The following is a 22,625-nucleotide window of genomic DNA, read 5'->3' on the forward strand; positions in this document are numbered from 1 at the left end:
GTGACCATCAGGTGGGCAGTGAGAGGGGAGGGAAGAAATGTGGGCAAAGAAAGAGAGAACACAGCATGTCTGGGGAAGTGCTGGCTCCGCCACACCTATGGCTGGAGCTTAGGATGTGAACGGCGTCCAGGTGAGAAACCAATCTAGGTTTGGGATGACTCCCAGATTTCTGGCCTATCTATTCCTGCATAGATGGTAACAGAGACAGAGAACATAAGAGGATGTTTTATATCAAGAAACTGTCTTTTATAAGATTTACTTCTTTGGAGATCCCATATGCACATACTCACAATCTCTTTATTCCTAAAGCTGACGCCAGGTCTGGTCAAGGTCATCTCGGCATTTTGCTCATATTCTTAGTATTTTCACAATAGGTTCCTAAAATAGGGTATCAACTTCCATCTGCCCCTTTCATTCCCTTGGATTCATAGGTATCAAGGTGCTATCTTTTATGCTAACCTTGTCACCCATTTTCAACAATGTCACCAACAAGATGAACTTTATCATCAGAAAAAATAGCTTTAAATAAGCAAACACACAAAGGAAGAATATTTTTGTTGATTTTGTTTCAACTTAACCTGTTATACAGTCACATAAATACATATAATAAAACAGTTAAAGGCACTTACCCAGTTGTCTCACATTCACTGTATGTAGCCTCAAGCCCTCATCCAGGGACTCATTATTTCTTAAGAGTTTCTGCTGAATGGTTCTTCCTTCTAAACTGGGATTGTTGGTAGCATTATAAACCAAAAGGGCCCAAATCACCAACCTAGGAAAACAAGTCAGACAGAGTTGCTGACCAGTCAGATCATGTTTTGGTGGAAAAATAGAACAATTGCATATGGTAGTAAGAGAGTAACCGTAAAGTGTTGAGACTAAAGAAATACATCAAAGTATTCAAGGACTTCTGTCCCTGCACAAATTATAATGCTAAAAAGATGTCAAAAAATTATAACCTTAAAAAATCTCAATATGAACATTTTATAGAATGCTGCAAGTATTATCTATTGTATTACCCCATTTCTTTTAAGAAATACTTTAATATTTTATAGCACACATGCAAGAAAGTCATATTTGTGGTTAATGCTATACTGTTTCTTTAAAGTCAAAAATAAAGTTTTTTAAGAAAAATTAGAATTTCAACTAATCTGGTTAAACAATCAGATTAATCTGATTAAACGCAAGAGAGACAGAAGGCACTAAGAGAGGGCATCAGAGGGCAGACAGACTGAAACCACAATCACAGAAAACTAGCCAATCTGATCACATGGACCACAGCCTTGTCTAACTCAATGAAACTAAGCCATGCCATGTGGGGCCACCCAAGTCATGGTGGAGAGATCTGACAAAATGTGGTCCACTGGAGAAGGGAATGGCAAACCACTTCAGTATTCTTGCCTTGAGAACCCCATGAACAGTAGGAAAAGGCAAAAAGATAGGACACTGAAAGATGAACTCCCCAGGTCAGTAGGTGCCCAATATGCTACTGGAGAAGAGTGGAGAAATAACTCCAGAAAGAATGAAGGGATGGAGCCAAAGCAAAAATAACACCCAGTTGTGGATGTGACTGGTGATAGAAGCAAGGTCCGATGCTGTAAAGAGCAATATTGCATAGGAACCTGGAATGTTAGGTCCATGAATCAAGGCAAATTGGAAGTGGTCAAACAAGAGATGGCAAGAGTGAACCTCGACATTCTAGAATCAGCAAATTAAAATGGACTGGAATGGGTGAATTTAACTCAGATAACCATTATATCTATTACGGTGGGCAGGAATCCTTTAGAACAAATGAAGTAGCCATCATAGTCAACGAAAGAGTCCAAAAAGGAGTACTTGGATGCAATGTGTGAAATGACAGAATGATCTCTGTTCATTTCCAAGGCAAACCATTCAATATTATGGTAATCCAAGTCTATGCCCTGACCAGTAATGCTGAAGAAGCTGAAGTTGAACAGTTCTATGAAGACCTACAAGACCTTCTAGAACTAACACTCAAAAAAGATGTCCTTGTCATTATAGGGGACTGGAATGCAAAAGTAGGAAGTCAAGAAACGCCTGGAGTAACAGGCAAATATGGCCTTGGAGTACAAAACGAAGCAGGTCAAAGGCTAACAGAGTTTTGACAAGAGAACACACTGGTCATAGCAAACACCCTCTTCCAACAACACAAGAGAAGACTCTACACATGGACATCACCAGATGGTCAACACCGAAATCAGATTGATTATATTCTTTGCAGCCAAAGATGGAGAAGATCTATACAGTCAGCAAAAACAAGACCAGGAACTGACTGTGGCTCAGACCCTGAACTCCTTATCGCCAAATTCAGACTTAAAGAAAGTAGGGAAAACCACTAGACCATACAGGTATGACCTAAATCAAATCCCTTATGATTACACAGTGGAAGTGAGAAATAGATTTAAGGGACTAGATCTGATAGACAGAGTGCCTGATGAACTATGGATATAAGTTGTGACATTGTACAGAAGACAAGATCAAGACCATCCCCAAGAAAAACAAATGCAAAAAAGCAAAATGGTGTCTGAGGAGGCCTTACAAATAGTTGTGGAAAAAAAGAGAAGCAAAAAGCAAAGGAGAAAAGGAAAGATATACCCATTTGAATGCAGAGTTCCAAAGAATAGCAAGGAGACATAAGAAAGGCTTCCTCAGCGATCAATGCAAAGAAATAGGGGAAAATGATATAATGGGAAAGACTAGAGATCTCTTCAAGAAAATTAGAGATACCAAGGGAACATTTCAGGCAAAGATGGGCTCAATAAAGGACAGAATGGTAGGGACCTAACAGAAGCAGAAGATATTAAGAAGAGGTGGCAAGAATACACAGAAGAACTGTACAAAAAAGATCTTCATGATCCAGAACCATGATGGTGTGATCACTCATCTAGAGCCAGACATCCTGAATGTGAAGTCAAGTAGACCTTGGAAAGCATCCCTAAGAACAAAGCTAGTGGAGTTGAGAGAATTCCAGTTGAGCTATTTCAAATCCTGAAAGATGATGCTGTGAAAGCGCTGCACTCAATATGCCAGCAAATTTGGATAACTCAGCAGTGGCCTCAAGAAAAGGTCAGTTTTCATTCCAATCCCAAAGAAAGGCAATGCCAAAGAAAGCTCAAACTACCTCACAATTGCACTCATCTAACATGCTAGTAAAGTAATGCTCAAAATTCTCCAAGCCAGGCTTCAGCAATACGTGAACTGTGAACTTCCAGATGTTCCAGACGGTTTTAGAAAAGGCAGAGGAATCAGAGATCAAATTGTCAACATCAGCTGGATCATTGAAAAAGCAAGAGAGGTCCAGGAAAACATCTATTTCTGCTTTATTCACTATGCCAAAGCCTTTGACTGTGTGGATTATCAATAAAAATAAACTGTGGAAAATTCTGAAAGAGATGGGAATACCAGACCACCTGACCTGCTTCTTAAGAAACCTATATGCAGGTCAGGAAGCAACAGTTAGAACTGGACATGGAACAGCAGACTGGTTCCAAATAGGAAAAGGAGTACATCAAGGCTGTATATTGTCACCCTGCTTATTTAACTTATATGCAGAGTACATCATGAGAAATGCTGGGCTGGAAGAAGCACAAGCTGGAATCAAGATTGCCAGAAGAAATATCAATAACCTCAGATATGCAGATGACACCACCCTTACGGCAGAAAGTGAAGAGGAACTAAAGAGCCTCTTGATGAAAGTTAAAGAGGAGAGTGAAAAAGTTGGCTTAAAGCTCAACATTCAGAAAACTAAGATCATGGCATCTGGTCCCATCACTTCATGGTAAATAGATGGGGAAACAGTGGAAACAGTGTCAGACTTTATTTTTGGGGGCTCCAAAATTACTGCAGATGGTGACTGCAGCCACGAAATTAAAAGACGCTTACTCCTTGGAAGGAAAGTCATGACCAACTTAGAAAGCATATTAAAAAGCAGAGACATTACTTTGTTGACAAAGGTCCATCTAGTCAAGGCTATGGTTTTTCCAGTAGTCATGAATGGATGTGAGAATTGGACTATAAAGAAGGCTGAGTGCCAAAGAATTGATGCTTTTGAACTGTGGTGTTGGAGAAGACTCTTGAGAGTCCCTTGGACTGCAAGGAGATCCAACCAGTCCATCCTAAAGGAGATCAGTCCTGGGTGTTCATTGGAAGGACTGACGTTGAAGCTGAAACTCCAATACTTTGGCCACCTGATCAAAGAGCTGACTCATTTGAAAAGACCCTGATGCTGGGAAAGATTGAGGGCAGGAGGAGAAGGGGACGGCAGAAGATGAGATGGTTGAATGGCATTACCGACTCGATGGACATGAGTTTGGGTAAACTCCGGGAGTTGGTGATGGACAGGGAGGCCTGACATTCTGCGGTTAATGGGGTTGCAAAGAGTGGACAGGACTGAGCAACTGAACTGAACTGATTAAACAATTAACTTTTAAATTACTGAGTATTATTAGTTACAAACATGTTGCAATTTCTCCAGAATTGTGATAAAATGCTTTTCTATCTCTATGAAGCATTTACTAGTACTCTGTGCACTGAAAAGTTACAAAATAAATAACTGAAATTCACTCAGTAATTGTCATGTTACTGAATAAGTTTATATATTGCTTGAACTGGCTTGTCTTTAAAAAGAAAGTATCTCTATAGGAAGCAGAGATATATATCCTAAAATCTCCACCAAAACTCTGGTTCTACAATTTGAAGTAATATAATTTCCTGTTCACTTGTAATCACATACACAGCCAAAGTGAACCCAGTAGCATTGTTCCTGAAATAACTATGAAGTCCTCAGAGGAGAGGCGGTGGCATATTTGATTTATGAAATACTGTGGGTATCAATATAAATGAAATAGAGTAGTGACGTATTTGTCATGATAAAAAGAAGAAAAATAAGTGAAATCTTTGCTAGTCAACGTTGGGTGAAATTTTAAAATAGCCCTATTTTTCCCCTAAGTATCTGTACTTTATAATTCTGATAGTTCATTCTGAAGTGCTATTTATCTCTAAAGTCACTTACTGCTTACTGTTCATATAGGAGTCATATTTAGGATGAGAAAAACACAGATGTGAATATAATGTGAACTGTGATATAATAATTTTTAAATGACCTATTAAGGAAAAAAAGTATCCCTTGATTAAATTATTGTTGGATGCTAAACTTTACCACTCCAGTAACTGAGGACGTAAGAGTTGGCAATGTCAACTTTTGCTTCCCTTGAATATCGAGAACACAGTACGTTTTGGATGGTACTGACCCAAATTCGGCAATTCAAGAATGATCATGCGTTTTCACACGTCTTATCTGTGTTGTTTTCCTCTCTCATCCTGGAAACCGAAACTATTTTATGGTTCTGCAAAATCCAGTTCTATCTGTTGTTACTATCAGTCATTCTTTAATTGAATAAATCAGTCTCTGTGGCTCTGGTTTCCTGTCTGTCTAGGCAATAGAGTATGATAGCATTATCTAAAGCTAGGGTTTGTGTTAGGTGTTACAGTTCAATCGAAAGGAAAGGTTGGGGAAAAAAAGAGTGTGTGTAAGACTAGTAGATTGTAACTTTGAGAAAAACCATGAGAGATCACAAAGGTTCATCCATGAGCATAAAAGCAACAGAGAGCAGAAAGAAAAGATGGAGATAAAGTTGGTACAAACAAACTTTAAAGCAATGCCAGAAGCTCATACCAAAGAAAAACAAAATGTATGGATTTTCCCATATACACTCTAAATTCATTCTCCCTATAATTTTTTATAAAATTACACATTGGTGTTACAGACAGGAAACAGATTCCACGAATTTAAATGTCTTTCCAGCAAGAGTTTCTAAGGTGTGGACCAATACTCATGATGACTGATATTAGTATCATCAGGGAATAGAAGAATCACAGTAAATGGGACCAAAGCATGGGAGCATGAGGTCAGAAATCTTGGCTTCTCACATTGGCTGGTTGATGTTGGGCAATTCATGGGGTCTTAGTTTTGTCACTGGTTGAAAGGGCAGGATGTTACCTGCCTTATCTATGTTGGGGGTAACTGGTAGAGAAGCAAATGAGCCAATGAATAAGTGGAATCATAAAGTGCAATTGTAAGGAGATGCTGTGATGAAGGTTATAAAGGTGGTCAGGATGAGAGTGATAACGATGCTTCCAAAGGGCATGAGTTTAATATGTTTTATACTTCTGGAAAATATTTTATTTGGTTGTTCTCATAAAATTGCATTATTAGAATCTGAGTTTGAGCCCTATGAAGAAGGTATAGCACTGGAGACAGTTTGAAGTAGGGCTGCCCCAACTGCAAGACAAAGTATCCAGCATTATCCAGGTTAATTGTGGATCCATTATTCCAGGTTCAATATGATCTAGCAGTACGGTTTGGAGAAGAATTTATTTGGCTAAAATAAGGAGAAAAATCCTGTTACCATCAAGAAGACAGTGTTAAGATAAATTAAATACATTACTCTGATCTTCAGATCATAAAGAAAAAGGAACAATTCTAGAAAATAAACAATAACTTTCCCTAATCAGATGGTCCAATCCAGTTTGTTGAATATATACAAAAATGGTAAGTTTGAAATATAATCTTAAAGACATGTGTTTTTCTAATGAATAGAGAAACATGTGTTTTTCTAATGTGTTTTTCTGAATAGAAAAAGAAAAAAATAAGAAAACTCTCTGGTCAACCCTCATATGAAATTTTATTACTAGCTTCTAAGAATATATGACCTAAAAAGAAATATATTCCATCTCTATAGTTGTAAATACAGATATCAATTCAGTCAATTGAAACTAAGTAAAAAATGTAAACTTTTGCTTTTCAACTGACTTTTTTTATTCTGTGGAGATGCAGTATACGACCTGACACAACCTCATTTATTTTACTTAGGAATTTACATTGTTTTTTTACTACATAGCACTCTTGAACAGTTGGTCTTTAAATGCCAACTGTTTATATATGGTGAACATATCTATTAAAGTACCTGCTTGCTTAAGTCATGACCCTGATATACTTTTAAAAATGAAAACTTCAGAAAATTAGCTGATGACTTTGAATGCTGAAAATATTTCAGCACCTATTACCCATATTATTAGATGCTACTGTACATAAGTACTTGACTTAACACTATAATTATTTTTCTTTCTTTGAAGGTCTATGAAATTTCAAATAACAGGCAATAGTTTACCATAAACTGGAATTATCAATGCTAAAAATAATAAATGTTTCAATTTTGCATTATTTTTTTTATCAGATGTATATTTCTACTGAGTCTGCTTATATTACAGATTTAACTATATGAAAAAAGGAAGACTTGTTCATTAGGGCTAAAGAGATAATTTAAACGTGCTACTCAAAAGAAACATTTCTCTCCTACCTCATTGATTTTATTTCTCTACAAGACATTCAAAACAGAGAACACGAGAAAAGATGTCACATTTTCTGCGAGGCCTTGTCAGCGTTACCTTTGGTCAGTCACAATGCTTCTCCTCACTTTAATCTTGTCCTCTCCAGTGCTCAGGTGAAAACTGTAAATACAAACAGGTACATTCGTTATCAGGGCTTCCCCGGGCATTGGTGATAAAGAACCCGCTTGTCAATGCAGGACATGTGAGAGACAAGGGTTCGATCCCTGGGTCGGGAAGATCCCCTGGAGGCGGGCACGGCAGCCCACTGCAGTACTCTTGCCTGGAGAACCCCCATGGACAGAGGAGCCTGGCGGGTTATGGGCCACAGGGCTGCAAAGAGTTAGACTCAACTGAAACGACTTAGCATGCATGCATGCATATTCATTGTCAGCCTCATCTGCTGCATGATCAGCAACAAAATTTGAGGAGGTGAAAGAAAGAGGCAGAGAGGATGATCTAAACCAGTGTTAGCAAATGTGTCTTCAGAGGCCCTAGTTCCTTCGTAAGCCTGAGACAAATCAGCTCCAAGGCAAAATAAAACTTGGAACTACATGCCTTCTCTCTCTTTCGAAGATTTCATAATGCATATTAGTACATGAAAGAACCTGGGATGCTCGGATATACAGAAACTTGCTCCTGAACTAGTCTGACCCTTTGATCCTCTTTTCTGTGAGATATATTATCGATATATTTCAGGTTCATAGAATACGTTTAGGGCTTCCCCAGTGCCTCGGACAGTAAAGATTCTACCTGCAATGAGAGAGACCTGGCTTTGATCCCTGGGTTGGGAAGATCCCCTGGAGGAGGGCATGGCAACCCACTCCAGTATTCTTGCCTGGAGAATCCCATGGACAGAGGAGCCTGGTGGGCTACAGTCCATGGGGCCGCAAAGAGTCAGACAGGACTGAGTGACTAAGCAAAGCAGAGCACAAATACACTTTAGAAACTACAAAACTATAAAATCAAGGTGCAGAGGAGGACAGGGAGATAACACAGGTGGAAAATCTCTTCTGCTAGAGATTCATGGAGTATTTAAATAGAAGATTTAAGTTAAAAGAAGATGAAAGTTAATTTTTAAAGGCTAGGTTGCAATCACACTGTAGATGTCTTATTTTATAGAAACGATGGTCTTCAAACGGGTGCATGCAAACCAGGGAATGCTCTTGATGAACTACTGGTGTGTGAGAAGCAACTAATTTCTATTTATATTACATGATAACATATATTGGTTAAGCAATATACACATACACACATGCATACATAAAATCTATTTAAAATTACAAATATATTTTGGGAGTACAAGTTAAATTTTTTTTAAATGATTGGAATCTACAATCAAAATTTTTTTAAACCATTACCACACTATTGAAGCTTTTTGTGCAAAGCAATGGTATAATATATAGAGTTATTTAGAAAGATTAAGAGTATAGTGTGTATTTCTGTATTTTCATGTGTATGTGTGTGTTGGTATAACCACAGAGAGTAGTATTAAATTAGACACTCCTGTTTTTTTGTACTGGTAGGGGCAGGGGAGGGCGCTACACCTTGCAGCATGCGGGGTCTTCGTTCCCCTAACAGGAATCGAACCTACGCCCCTTGCAGTGGAAGCACAGAGTCTTAACCACTGGCCGCCAGGCAAGTCCCCTAGACACTACTTTCTATTTCTCAATTTATTCTGTCACTTACCTGATATTAACCACGTAAACAGTGTAGTTCCAATTCTGGAAGGTTGAATTGAGCTAAAAATACAATGGAAATGGTGAGTTTGAATTAACACTTAATAAAAAAAAGAAATTTAAATCCAGTTTCTTCTCTCCCATTAATTGTTATTGGAATAAGACCCTGGGAAAATTCCAAAGAGCTAAAGGAATGAAAGAGAGGTACAGATAACAGCTACTGAGGCACTGTATGCCAAGAAATTTACCAGTGTTTTCTCCTTTATTCTCACAACAGCTAATGAGATAGGTATTATCTGCACTATCCTCCCACCTGTTACACCAAGGAACTAAGCTTCACGGAGATGAAATAGCTCACCCAGCTGCAACTAAGAAGTAACAGATCTCAGACTGGAACCCAAGTCTGCCTGAATGGAAACATTATACTTTCCTCTTTAGACTATACTATTAGGGCTTTCTCTATAACGGGCTTTCAAGTTAGCTATAACGCTGAGAACTTATCCACAATAGAATACATAGGAAAGACTAGTATAATATACATCTTCCACATTCTTCATTCAACAAACACCAAGGTGCATTAACACATGTTTTTCTAGCAATTACCATCTTTTAAGAATATCAGTAGTGGAAAAAAAAAAAAAGAATATCAGTAGTAAGAAAAAATGATAAATTAACAATATAGGCCTTTAAAAACAAAGAGAAGTTCAACATTATGGAGAATTGTGTTATTGATAATTATATGGTCATTTAACAATTTTTATGGGTCTCAGCACTAAACTTTTTAATGAAGCAATGGATTCCTTTCCATAAAACAAAAACAACAACCTTACATATGTCCAATATAATCACAAAATATTTTGATTTCTTTACTGACATGAAATTCTCTTATTTATATATCACCTCCAAAGAGTTTTTTTAGGTCTTGTTTCATACACACATTTAGCCTTCCTTGTGAGCGTTTTTAAATTGAATGTAAATTCTAGGAAATTCTGGAAAGAAGCATTAAATTAGTTTTAAATTGTAAATAGTAATAATATGAAATAGGGACGCCACTTATACTTTCTCTGTTACCAAACACCTGCTTTCGTATCTTACATCTTAAGGAGAAATGTCCATTAAAGTTTAGTTTCAGATGAAAAGTGATGCTATGTTGAAAACCATGCATGAAATAAATGTAAAATTATACCTTGCCTGAAGCATAAACTCCCCAATGAATGCTGATTTACAGAATTAATAACATTCGAAGTGCTTCATTTGAGAATGAGAATAAAGAATTCTATCTTTTGACTAACACAACGTTGAAAATCAACTATACTTCAATAAAAATAAATTTAAAAAACTTTTATCTTTTGAGAACATTCCGACTTTAAAAAAGCAGAAAGAAGAATGTGAAAGAAAATGGGATGCAAGATTAAACTCATTCAGTAAAGCCCTCTCTCTATTTAGAAATTCAGTACATCTGGTGTTTGAAGTAGCTGCTAAGGTTAATACGTCATCCCAGAAAGTTGACAGCAGTACTTTTCTCTGGTTTCTACCAGATTTTACTCCCCCGCCTCAATTTTTGTAACAGAGTTGTTAATTACATACTTTTGTTTTCTGTGGGTAGCTTGTTGCAAAGGATGCAGCCTTTAAAAACAAAACTATGTTTTCCTACCATTCTTCAAATATATATACATATACATATATCTGAAGAAAGTATATATACTTTTATATATATATAGTATTATCATCACTATCTTTCAGTGTATGGTTTAACTTTCTTTTATTAGAAATGTGGCCTTAGTACATATGCCCTACCACATGAGAAACCCATTTTTCTTACTACAGAAGGTATACCTAAATGACAAATTACTTTTTCCACAAAAATTGTCTGAACTGTAGTAGTAAATAAAAGCAGTACAAGGTCCCAAAGTATGCTGTAGATAGGAAATAATAAAAAATATAAACCTATGGGAAATTAAATTTTTGATATTATATCAGAGAAGGAAAAAATCATTAACATGTATTTATAACGTGTATTTATATAATGTATATATATATATATATATATATATATATATATAACACGCATTTATAAAATAATAAAATAAAATGTTTAGTTTTTTAAATTAGAAATTACCAAAATTTTCACCAACAGAATACTGGTTAAAGAAATTATAACCAAAATATCTAGTACAGTGTAGAATGGTGTGTACAATATTCTATTTTTAATGTAAAAAGAAAAACATAAGAATGTATAGTCATTTTCTTTTACATTCACAAACAAATTCTTGGAAAAAAAAACAGCAAAAATTCACAGTGATTTCCTAGCAGAGAAATTGGTTTCCAGACAGATGACTGTCAAGGATGGGTGGAAGGTACTCATGATATACTTTTTATACACTTGGTTTTTGAATCAAAGACTCAAACAGTGCTAAAAATGTATGACTATTCCAGTAAATAAAGATACCTCTCAAAATACTTTTCCATTTGTGCTGTTCTTTTCTTATTTGACATAATAGCCCATTAGGCTCACTTTCTTGTCCTTTATTCAACTATACCTCACTTTCTATTCAAAAGTGCAATACTTCACTTACACTTCCGTACATTTACAATGAACAGTATCTTTACTTCAGTATGATCTGTGGGTTCAGTTAGACAGTAGAGTCTTCCCCAGATTTCCAGAGATTAGTTTAAAGCCCCAAAACAGAAATTTTACAATCCACTTACCCATTCTGCCACCTTGCTCTGTACTTTCACCTCGGGGTGAGGAAGGATGTTTTGAATCACTATGGAAATTCTATAAATAATCCCATCTGTCCATTGGAAATAGGATTCAATCCATTAGTCATATTTTACAGTCATACATTTATCAGCTTACATTTATAATGACATAATTTCATACAAGGGCTTCCCTTGTGGCTCATCTGGTAAAGAATCCACCAGCAAAGTGGGAGACCTGGGTTTGATCCCTGGGTTAGGAAGATCCCCTGGAGAAGGGAAAGGCTACCCACTCCAGGATTCTGGCCTGGAAAGTTTCATGGACTGTATAGCCCATGGCTATACAAAGAATAGCAAAGAATAGGACACGACTGAGCAACTAAGAAATGCCTTCTACATAGGTATAGAAATTTTCTCTACAGGTAATATTCAGTGACCTTGTAACTTTTTAGAAATAGTTATCATTTAGTTTACTTATAGGTAAGTCATTGCTTCTAATTATCACCTATATATGTTCCTTCATAATTCTTAATTCTATACACTTCTCCCTACTGTCTGTTAAATGATTTTTCATGTACACCAAAAATTTCCTGTAACCAAAAATTATCCTTTTCTAACATTATGAAGAATGATAGTTTGAGATGCAAAAACTTGAGTAAGATGATGGGCAATTTGGAAAATAATAGGTATCATGTATTTTTCACCCACAGCTCCTTATTCTCTCTATCCTCTTTCCCCTGCCCCAATAAAGCATTTTCTTCTACTTAAGTTGTTGGGTTCATTTTCACCAGATTTTTGCATCAAAATTCCATAAGTGCAGTCATTTCTATCAAGTAAAGGAGGTAAAAAGAATATTTGCAGATGGACTTTTTATTTTTTTATTTTTTTTTATTTTTCAGTGGGTTCTGTCATACATTGATATGAATCAGCCATAGAGTTACACGTATTCCCCATCCCGATCCCCCCTCCCACCTCCCTCTCCACCTGATTCCTCTGGGTCTTCCCAGCCCACCAGGCCCGAGCACTTGACTCATGCATCCCACCAGGTCTGGTGATCTGTTTCACCATAGATAATATACATGCTGTTCTTTCGAAACATCCCACCCTCACCTTCTCCCACAGAGTTCAAAAGTCTGTTCTGTAGTTCTGTGTCTCTTTTTCTGTAGTTCTGTGTCTCTTTTTCTGTTTTGCATATAGGGTTATCGTTACCATGCAGATGGACTTTTAACTGGACTTGCTTGTAAAAGAAAATCCTATGTCAGAAGGAAGTTGTGCTTTTTTGCAGAAGTGCAATCTTTAAAGCAGTCTGCCATACATATATATTTTTCTTTTTTTTTTTTAAATGAAAATCAAATTGACCAGCCAGGGTTTGCTAAATTTCTCTAGATATGTGCTAAAGGATATCTTATTACAAATAGTAATGAGAAAAAGATTCTTTTTAAATATGGTAGGTCATACAGGAAAAAACATTGATTCTTCATTATTGCCAATCAATCATCTATCTCCATGCTTATAAACATGAGTAAAATACACATGTTGTTTGTTGTTTAGTCGCTCAGTCACGTCCAACTCTTTCGTAACCTCATGGACTGTAACCTGCCAGGCTTCTCTGTCCATGGAATTTCCCAGGCAAAAATACTAGAGTGGGTTGTCCTTTCCTTCTCCAGGAGATCTTCCCAACCCAGGGATCAAACCTGTATCTCCTGCACTGCAGGTGGAGACTTTACTGCTGAGCCACTGGGGAAGCCAAAATATGCATAGCAAATGTAAAAATATATTATTAAAACAGTGGGGAAAAGATTCAGTGAAGATTTGGGGGAAGTAGTACATAAAAGTACAAAAGTATATCTCCTAGGAACTCCCAAATCTACCAAAATGCAAATTCCAGTCATACTCCTAAAGGAATGTTTTCCAGTACAGGGGTCAGAAACTCATGCTTTAAAAAAAATCACCACTCCCAGATGTAATAATATGTCTATGAGATCAGTGTAAGTCCAAGGATATTTGGTTCAATTTATGCATACTAAGTTATTAGAAGTCCAGCTTCTAAAACTCTTCAGATATTTTAATAACCTTGACTTTATCTTCCTTTAAAAAATATTCTGAATTAAAAATTACAAGAGTGTATGTAAAATAAATTATAATAAGTCAGGCAAACAAACAAACAAATTTACACTGTAGACCTCATTATAGCAAATCGTGGACATTCTGAATGACTCAGAGGGAATTTAAGTTCTCAAAGTCCAAGATTCTACACCAATGTCAGGAATTAAGGGGTATTCTGTGCATGTTCCCTGATGCCAGTTAAGTATTAAAACTGACAAGCTACCACTAGATGGAGACCTAAAGCGTGTGTCTGTGTTAGGCATTGCAGTCTTGCCCTCTCAGGAGAATCCTGCAAAATATTAAAAATGAGTATTTTTAATCACTCACATTTTTGAAATTTTACAGAAGCATCCAAACATTTAAGATTTTTTTAAAAAATTTAAAATATTTCTCACTTTTTTTTTTCTAATTCACTGTTTTTATAAATGAGAAAGACATTCCATATCAGAGTCAGTCTAAATCCCTATAGGACTCTCCCTAGTGTTATGTTGTTTATGGCAATAAAATATATAACTATACCAAACAACCGACCCCTAAGCATTGGAGATTCACCCATTCTATGAATCTTTTTTTATATAGTCTTGCCTCAGAAGCCTCAGAATGAGATATTTATATATTCAGCAAAAATTATTCAATGCTGTCTACTTGTTATACTTATTTAAAATTTTTGGATAATGCAGTCAACAAGTAATCCAAAGAAATGCCCAAGAATGAATTGCCAAAGAGAGATAAAATATCCACTGAAGGTCTGGTGAGAAAGGTTTTGGACTGCAGCAAAATACTGGCTTAAACATTGCCACTGCAGAAAATGTACAATTGAGACACACCGATGCAGACTTTTCCTGGTCCTCCTGGTAATCAAGTCACCTTCTCCTACACATATAACAAATCCTAAGGTTTCTCAATAAGAAAGCTATTCACAAATCTTCATCTGTTCCAGAGACTTCAAAAGTTGTATGTATTGTCCTAATAATGACATCCCAGTCTAAAGAATGCATGACACTTCTTTCCAATTAGATGACTCTTCCAGCCCCACAAAACTTCAAAGCAGAGACCATTACTTGCCATAACAGATCTGGTATCAAAACATATGCCTGCCTGTAGATCTTTTCCTTTTTTAATTTTCTTAACACTCTTCTCAGAATTTCTTGGAACATTTGGAAATGAGACTATTCTCCATTCAAGGGAATGAAGTAGGTTTGAAAAGGTAGGTTTTAAAATATACATTTGAAAAGATAGATTTTAAAGTAGAAATTAAATGTTATTCTACATTGAAGATTACTCCTTTGACTGGTGCAGAGGCAATTATAGCAGACAGTGGCATTTATCTTATGACTGGAGTACTGCTCACCACACATACAATTTAAGTTATGTGGCATATAAAGCTAGATTGATCGTTGGGTCCACATGAATACCCTGATAGTAAATTGTTTCGAGTAGTGAAATGTATGTGAGAAACTAGAAGCGGTGGTACAGTTTGCACTTGTAGGTTTTTAGAAGAATAATAAGTACTAACAAAGTCAGTTCCTTACTTTGATTGCTTGTGCCAACCTCACAAAAGTTTAATATTCAGCAGCAGTACAGTGATGCTTCAAGCATAGAACAAATGATTTGGAATGGAAATAACAATAAGTCCAAGAGCTTTTCTTGGGAATGCAGTGGAAAAGGCACAAAAGTTATTTGTGGGAACACCTAAATTGTTCCTCATATACTGAAACATGTTTGTGAAAAGTAGCTTAAAAGATAAAATTTTTTTAGTATATAATCTGAACTATCAGATTAAAATCCTATTCAAAAATAACAGAAATAACTTTATGCAAGGGAATATGGACATTTCACAAAAGCCATGAAAACAAAGTCTCTTGATATACTCTAAAAATACATCTGATTGCCAAACAATTTAAATCCCTCATCCCTCCCCACACTAGCATATCATGACTGATGAATTAAATTTCTGTGATAGTAGATTTCTTTGATAGTGCAGAGTTTATAAGACTGGATAAGGTAGATAACAGATCTGATAGCTGTGTATCTTTCTTAACAGTGAACAAAACAGCATTCTCTAATATATCAGATCTGAGGCCTGAGAATGTTTACCACATCAATTTCCCAAGAAAAGTATATCTGACATTGCTGATAGCATGTGAATGATCTCAGATAGTCTAGAATAGAACATTAAATCCCATTTATTCACAAGGTAAACAAGTAATTCTCTTTTCAATTATTTCAAATTTAACTACACCAAAGACAAAAAAATTAATTACAGTGGGTCTTGTAACTCTCCCTTTTTAAAAAAAAATAATGAAGGCTTCAAGTGCTGAGATGTGAGAAGGCAACTGGATATAGAGAGAATTCAGTAGCATTGTTTTCATTATATTTACTTTCACTTTACACTTCTATTTTAAGACAAGCAGCACTAGTTTCAGTTTACAACTGTGATATTTTCCCCTATAAATATAAATGTTTAAGTAAAAAAGTGAGTCAATTTCGGGGGGAAAAACCTATTATAAATGGTAGAGACAGTTCAAGGATGTGGTAAAATTGAGATGCTGCAGAAACTTGAGAACACAATTTGAGACTATTTCTACAACATGAGGACTTTCAAATATTTTTAAGTGCTCGGATTACATTTTTATCAAGAATGATTTGAATTCGAGTTTTCTTTCTTTAAAGTGGCCAAATCAAACCATCTGAACTGATTCTAACATTTGCTTTTTTTGTTGAAACGCCCATGAAGGTTATGACGCAGACAGAGATGCACTGAACAAGGCTCTCTTCAAGAATGTCAGAAATGACATGATTGAGTGAATACAGCTCCACTCCACCAAGGCGAGGACTCTGAAGCATCATGTAAACGTTCTTGGGCAGTAGAGGATGTGCCAGTCCTGGAGGGAGAATGCCACAGAGGCTCTTTGTATGTTCATACAAAGAGTGAAATACTTAGTTAGAATTATAATATTCCCATCTACTGGCTAGAGTCCATGTGAAATATGCACTGGAAATTTCAGCTGCTTTTGCTTTCTTGGGGGTTGCTGGAATTTTTGCTCCATCATAAATCTCCTTGGCGTAACTACCAGAATAACCATAAACACTTCCCTGAATCAATGTCTTTATAACCCTAATGAAATTTATATCTATGTTTCATGTAAAATATTCCATACTTTCAATTTAAATGTCCTTACAGAGGAAGTTGATGTAACCCCCAAAGCCAAAAGAAAAAACGAACTATGCCGGTTTCTCTTCTCTGGGTTTTGGTTCCTGGTGATACATCACAGATGTCTTGGCCTTGCAAGTTAAATGATTGAGGTTGAGAAAATTCCTTTGTTTCTAATACCTCATAGTTGAGAATATTACTGTTTGAGGCAATGGTATGCTCACCTGATTGGAATTTCTCTTTTTCAGAAGAAACTGAATCCACTTACTCTGAATTACCAAAAAGCTATGGATGTAGTCAATATAGGTCGCAGATTAAATAATCAACCTGACATTTCCCCGGTTCATTTCTTATCTTACTGTAACTTTGCAAATTATAAATAATATAAACAGAAATGTATTTGTACAAGGAAAAAGCAGGAGGTATTGGCAGTTGAAGTTTCGTCAGTCATAATTTAGTTAATATCCAATCACATTCTAAGTATGCTGTGCCTGTGTGTTAGTTGCTCAGCTGCGTCCGACTGTTTGCGGAATCCATGGACTATAGCCCACTAAGAGCCTCTGTCCATGGGATTCTCCAGGCAAGAATACTGGAGGGAGCCATTATTCCTCAACAAATAAAAACAAAGAGCAAAGTATTACTGTACATAATTGATCTAAAGGTCACAAATGTTTGAACATAAAGTTGGCCTCAGTGAGAAATTAAATTACTAAAAGTATGTAGTTTTTTGAGATTACAAAATTCTTTAAAACAGGTTTCTTTAGAGAATAATCTGACAGAATGCTATAAATATTTTTCTTCTCGGGTCTCTAGTATAATGCAAACTCATTCCTTTTAACTAGTCTTTCTCTGAAAGCTTCCTTTGAAAGAAATTTTAGCTAAAATTCATAGATGTGATACTAGATGTGTACTCATTCCATTGGTTATTTGGGGAACTCAAGGCAATCAAATGATATTTATTTTATTAGTCTTGCAAATGTACAAATGTACCAGTTGATTCTAACAACAGACACTTTGTTGGAACATTAGATATTTCCACCTTTGGAATACAGGTGTTCATCAAGTCAGACAGACCACAAATATAAAAGGTAACGATTTCTTACCATTCCTTTGTTTATCGGTTCTGTTAGTAACAGGCATGTTAGTGGTGACAGTGGGTGATGTAGTACTAGGAGGGTTTACAGTAGCTGGCAATAAAGATGAGAAAGATGTAATTTTGCAAAAAGCACATGGAAGTTAATATGGATAAGCAATCTATAATTGATGCATGAAAATATATAGAGGAGGAACAGAAACCATTTCTTGCCACTAAACACAAGTTTCAAGGTTATAATGTATAAAATGAAGCAATGCCTTCTATAGCACATTAAGAATCTGTTCCCATGGTCTTTGGTGCCATCTTATACAAGAGTCTGAAACTGGCACAAAGAGAATGGAGAAGGAACATTCAGATTCTAGACCTAAGGTTGCGCTCAAGAGGCTGATGATCACACAGCAAATGAATAAACCTTCCTAGAATTCAGTCTCCTAAGTCTATAAAAAGAAAGGCTAGAGAGGGAAGTCTGAACACCACCTGTCAGCTTGAAAATTATCTAAACTAAGTCAGTCTTTCTAATATACTGAGAGTAGCAAAATAAAATTTCAGAAGAAAATATACTTCTCCTAGAGAAGATAAATGTGAGGAAAAAAAAGAGAATGAAATGTGTGGATGACATCAATCATCTAAACATCCCAATAACTTTACTAAACACTGATGGACAAAATTGATTTCATAAGGGCAAGCCTTACAGGAGGGATTTTTCAAAGCAGTATGTCAAAGCTATGTTTCTGATTCTACTAAAACTCAAAGATTAAACCCTATGTAATGCTTTGGTAATATCTTTCTAAAGGATTCTGGAGGAACAATGTAAGTAGCAAAATAACTATACACATAATTTTCCTTTAGTTTATCTTAGGAGTATATTTGTATAAGATGTACATTTCTACTTACAATAACTATTTGTTACATATTTCTTTTAAATGGACTTCCCTGGTAATTCAGACGGTAAAGAATCCATCTGCCTGCAACAAAGGAGACCTGAGTTTGATCCCTGGGTTGGGATCTTTTAATTAGAAAAAAATTACCTAAATTTAAGACATTTCAGTAATTATAAAAAGAATTACCTTCCAAAGGATCTTTAGAAAATATTGAATTCCTTATTCAAAATGTCTATTCTTAATTAAAATAATTTTTTAATTTCAAAATAATATACAACACTTAAGAATGAGGATTCTTTTTGAAATCTTTTATATTTTTAAATTGTGAACAGTTATATTTATGTAATGCAAAATACATCTAAGTCTCAGATTAAAAGAAAAAAATAAAATAAAAAATTAAAAAAAAACCTTCACGCTTGAACTAAGCAAAATTAAGGCTTTTTAAAATTTCATTTAACTGTTTTAAAACCACACTGAGTTCATCAAAAGAAACTACTTAATGACTTTATTATCTTAAGGTATTCATCGGCAATAATATCAAGAAATAATGTCTCAGAAAAGAAAAATAATAATGAGTTGCTTCCCTTCTCCCTGCCTACCCTACTTCCACAGTGAAACTATAAAAGAGAGCTTAGGTTTCTATTCACTTAGTCTCACTTCTAACCCGTCACTTTAATCCTATGACCTTCTTAAAAAAAGATCCAACTTTACAAAAGGCATGGTCATGATTCTTAATGTGGCATATAGAAATGCTACTTCAAAAAGAAGTATATAATAGAATAAATGGATGGAAATGGGTCATGGGAGAAGCAATGACAAAATTAAAGCAAAATATTTTAAAACTTATGCAACTATGGATTATTCAGCATGCAACTATTCAATACATAATATATAATTATAATACTGATCATAGTATAGTCATTATGCACCATAATAATTAATAAAATTACACTTATATTAGTAATAAGATAACTTTTTATCTTAATATTTAAGTTACATTGCACATCATAAATTGCCTCATGGTCTTATCTTAAACTTAATTGACTATTCAACTTAATTTTTCCTCTTGTTTTTTAGACATGAATACTTTTTCAAAATATTATATGGCTATATTTATACTGGACAATATTTTTGAGACGACATAGAGGGGAAAAATGAAGTCAACCCTTCCTAATAGCATATAATTATTCACATTTTAAAAACTCAGTGCTTTATGGAAATGTGGTCATCCAGTGTGTGAATGCATTCTTTCTCTACACTGTGCACCCACACAACTAAAACACATCCAGAAATTCTTCTGGTTTGCTGGTTTCTGGCTTCTCAAGTGAAAACGAAGATAAAATTCAAAACAATGACAACTACATTTTCCAAAACAGCAAGTAGGAAACAGACACTCCAGAGGACGATGTTGACTCCCTACCTTGGCAGAGGGTCCCCAAATCTGCACAGCTGGCTAGTTCTGCTGCTGGGAGTGGAATCAGGTAGGAACCTTGATCAACACAGAAAGATTGAACAAATATGACTTATGATTTAGTGATATTATCCAGACAAAAAAAATCATGAATCATTTGGTTGGTGTAAAAGGATGAGCCCTGGGAGAGTCCACCGGTAATATTTTAACATCAAGAAAGTCTCTGTGTCTTAATTTCCACAAATGTAAAATCAAGCTACTGAAATTTCTCTCAAAATCTTTAACTCAATCTACTGACCCTATCCACACACAAAAGGAAAAGAAGTGCTACTAACCCTTAAACTGTGCATAAAGAGTTTAGGACCTTTTCTCAAAATAAATTATAAAGCTTTGATGGAAATTCATACAAATGAAATAATAAGAACATGAAAGATAAGTTTCAAAAGTGAACATGGATATTATTAATGCTCATAAAATACATATTTTTGGTTCACAGGTCCTAGCACATACTAGCTGTAATTCCAGAAATAAGTTTCCATGACTTCAAGTTGGTCTCTGTGCCTTTTTATTTCAAGTTTTGCTGACTCATCCTCAGCAGGAAACAAAATTTGAGCTGATTTTCTAGTAGAAATAGTGGATTTTCTCTGTTGCACTAAATCTCTCCCTGGCTATAAACAGGCTTTTATCAACAGGTTGAGGGTGAGGAAGATGGGCTAAACTTATCACAAAGCCTATTTTACCATGATTAAGGACAGAAGAGTAAATACAAACATATACATACACATAAATCTTTGGCCACCTAATGCAAAGAGCCAACTCATTGGAAAAGACCCTCATTCTGGGAAAGACTGAGGGCAGGAAGAGAAGGGGGTGAAAGAGGATGAGATGGTTGGATGGCATCACGGACTCAAAGGGCATGAGTTTGAGCAAACTCTGGGAGATAGTGAAGGACAGGGAAGTCTGGCGTGCTGCAGTCCATAGGGTTGCAAAGAGTCGGACATGACTGAGCGATTGAACAAGAAAATGCACATATATATACATACACACCTATATTGAATTTTTAAAGAATATTTCTATTCTAGTAACTATATTCTAATATGTAAACATTTTCCAAACTTTCTGCGGCAATGGTACATGAAGAGAGAGGAGGTACATGAGCCAACAAAAGATGTCTAATTAGATTAACTGTGTGCATAAGCAGAAAGCATCCCAACAATTTAGCAGCATCTCAGGAGCATAGTTTCTTCATTCTTAATTGCCTCAAGGAACTGGCCCAAGAAAGAAATCATTTTATTTTAGAAAGAGCCAACCCTTGGGCTTCTGGTCTGTGATGTTAGCTAGCAAGAAGATTTTATTACAGACCTTTATATGTTCATTCAATAAACATTCATTCACTGTTAACAGTACGAGAGACAGGGAGGCTAGAAGAATGCTGTAAAGCTATGTCTCTGCTCTCAGAGAGACGTGAATGGGAGGTGGCTTCACCGTTTTAACAGAGAAATAAAGATGCATAGTGGCCAAAGGAGCATGTGACCAGCAGTTTGGTGAGAAGGGTGAATAAAAAATCCTTTACAAAGATTAACTAGATGGTTATTACTGGCAGACTGAATTACAGAGAGAAATTCCCAGAAAAAGGCTCCCCAGGTGGCACCAGTGGCATAGAGAACCCACCTGCCGATGCAGGAGAAGCAAGAGATGTGGGTTCAATCCCTGGGTCAGGAAGATGCCCTGAAGGCGGTCATGGTAACCTACTCCAGTATTCCTGCCTGGAGAATTTCATGGACAGAGGAGCCTGGCAGGCTACAGTCCACAGGGTCACAAAGAGTTGGACATGAACGAAGCAACTTAAGCATGCACATGTGCATACCAAACCCAAACGGCATGGTATTTCTGGAGTAGGACATTTGCAGAAAACTGGTAGGAATGATCAGATATAGAGGCAATGGGCCTTGTAGAAAGTAGGCACTATTAATTCTGGGACTTTGTGTCTTTCTTCCAAAGGTGTATCCCTCACACATAGTAGCTGGGTCCTCAACGTTTACTGAATAAATTACTGAATGCATTATGAATGACTATGAACATTTTGATCTCTTTCTTAAAGGAAACGGAAAAAGCAAAAGGGAACTTGGTGAGAAAATTAGATTTAAATTTAAAAACAATCAGTTTTGAAGCTCCATAACTAACTAAAAGA

General features: G+C 35.9%; 1 protein-coding gene across 4 annotated transcripts in view; it reads right to left on the minus strand.

The window, feature by feature from the left end:
* The window catches only part of ADGRG6 (adhesion G protein-coupled receptor G6), a 154,258-nt gene that overhangs the window by 51,547 nt on the left and 80,086 nt on the right, over positions 1–22,625 (minus strand). For 3 of the 4 annotated variants that reach the window (XM_065931247.1, XM_065931248.1, XM_065931249.1), the window contains exons 5-9: positions 20,444–20,512; positions 11,796–11,881; positions 9,097–9,149; positions 7,468–7,530; positions 630–772 (exon numbers count right to left, since the gene is read on the minus strand). In XM_065931247.1, the coding sequence (XP_065787319.1) occupies positions 630–772; positions 7,468–7,530; positions 9,097–9,149; positions 11,796–11,881; positions 20,444–20,512 (414 nt within the window). Of the gene's footprint in view, positions 1–629; positions 773–7,467; positions 7,531–9,096; positions 9,150–11,795; positions 11,882–18,149; positions 18,234–20,443; positions 20,513–22,625 lie in introns of all 4 variants that reach the window. The other variant, XM_065931250.1, reaches the window with a different exon arrangement.

The sequence above is a fragment of the Muntiacus reevesi genome, chromosome 3 (assembly GCF_963930625.1).
Source record: "Muntiacus reevesi chromosome 3, mMunRee1.1, whole genome shotgun sequence".
Taxonomy (NCBI): domain Eukaryota; kingdom Metazoa; phylum Chordata; class Mammalia; order Artiodactyla; family Cervidae; genus Muntiacus; species Muntiacus reevesi.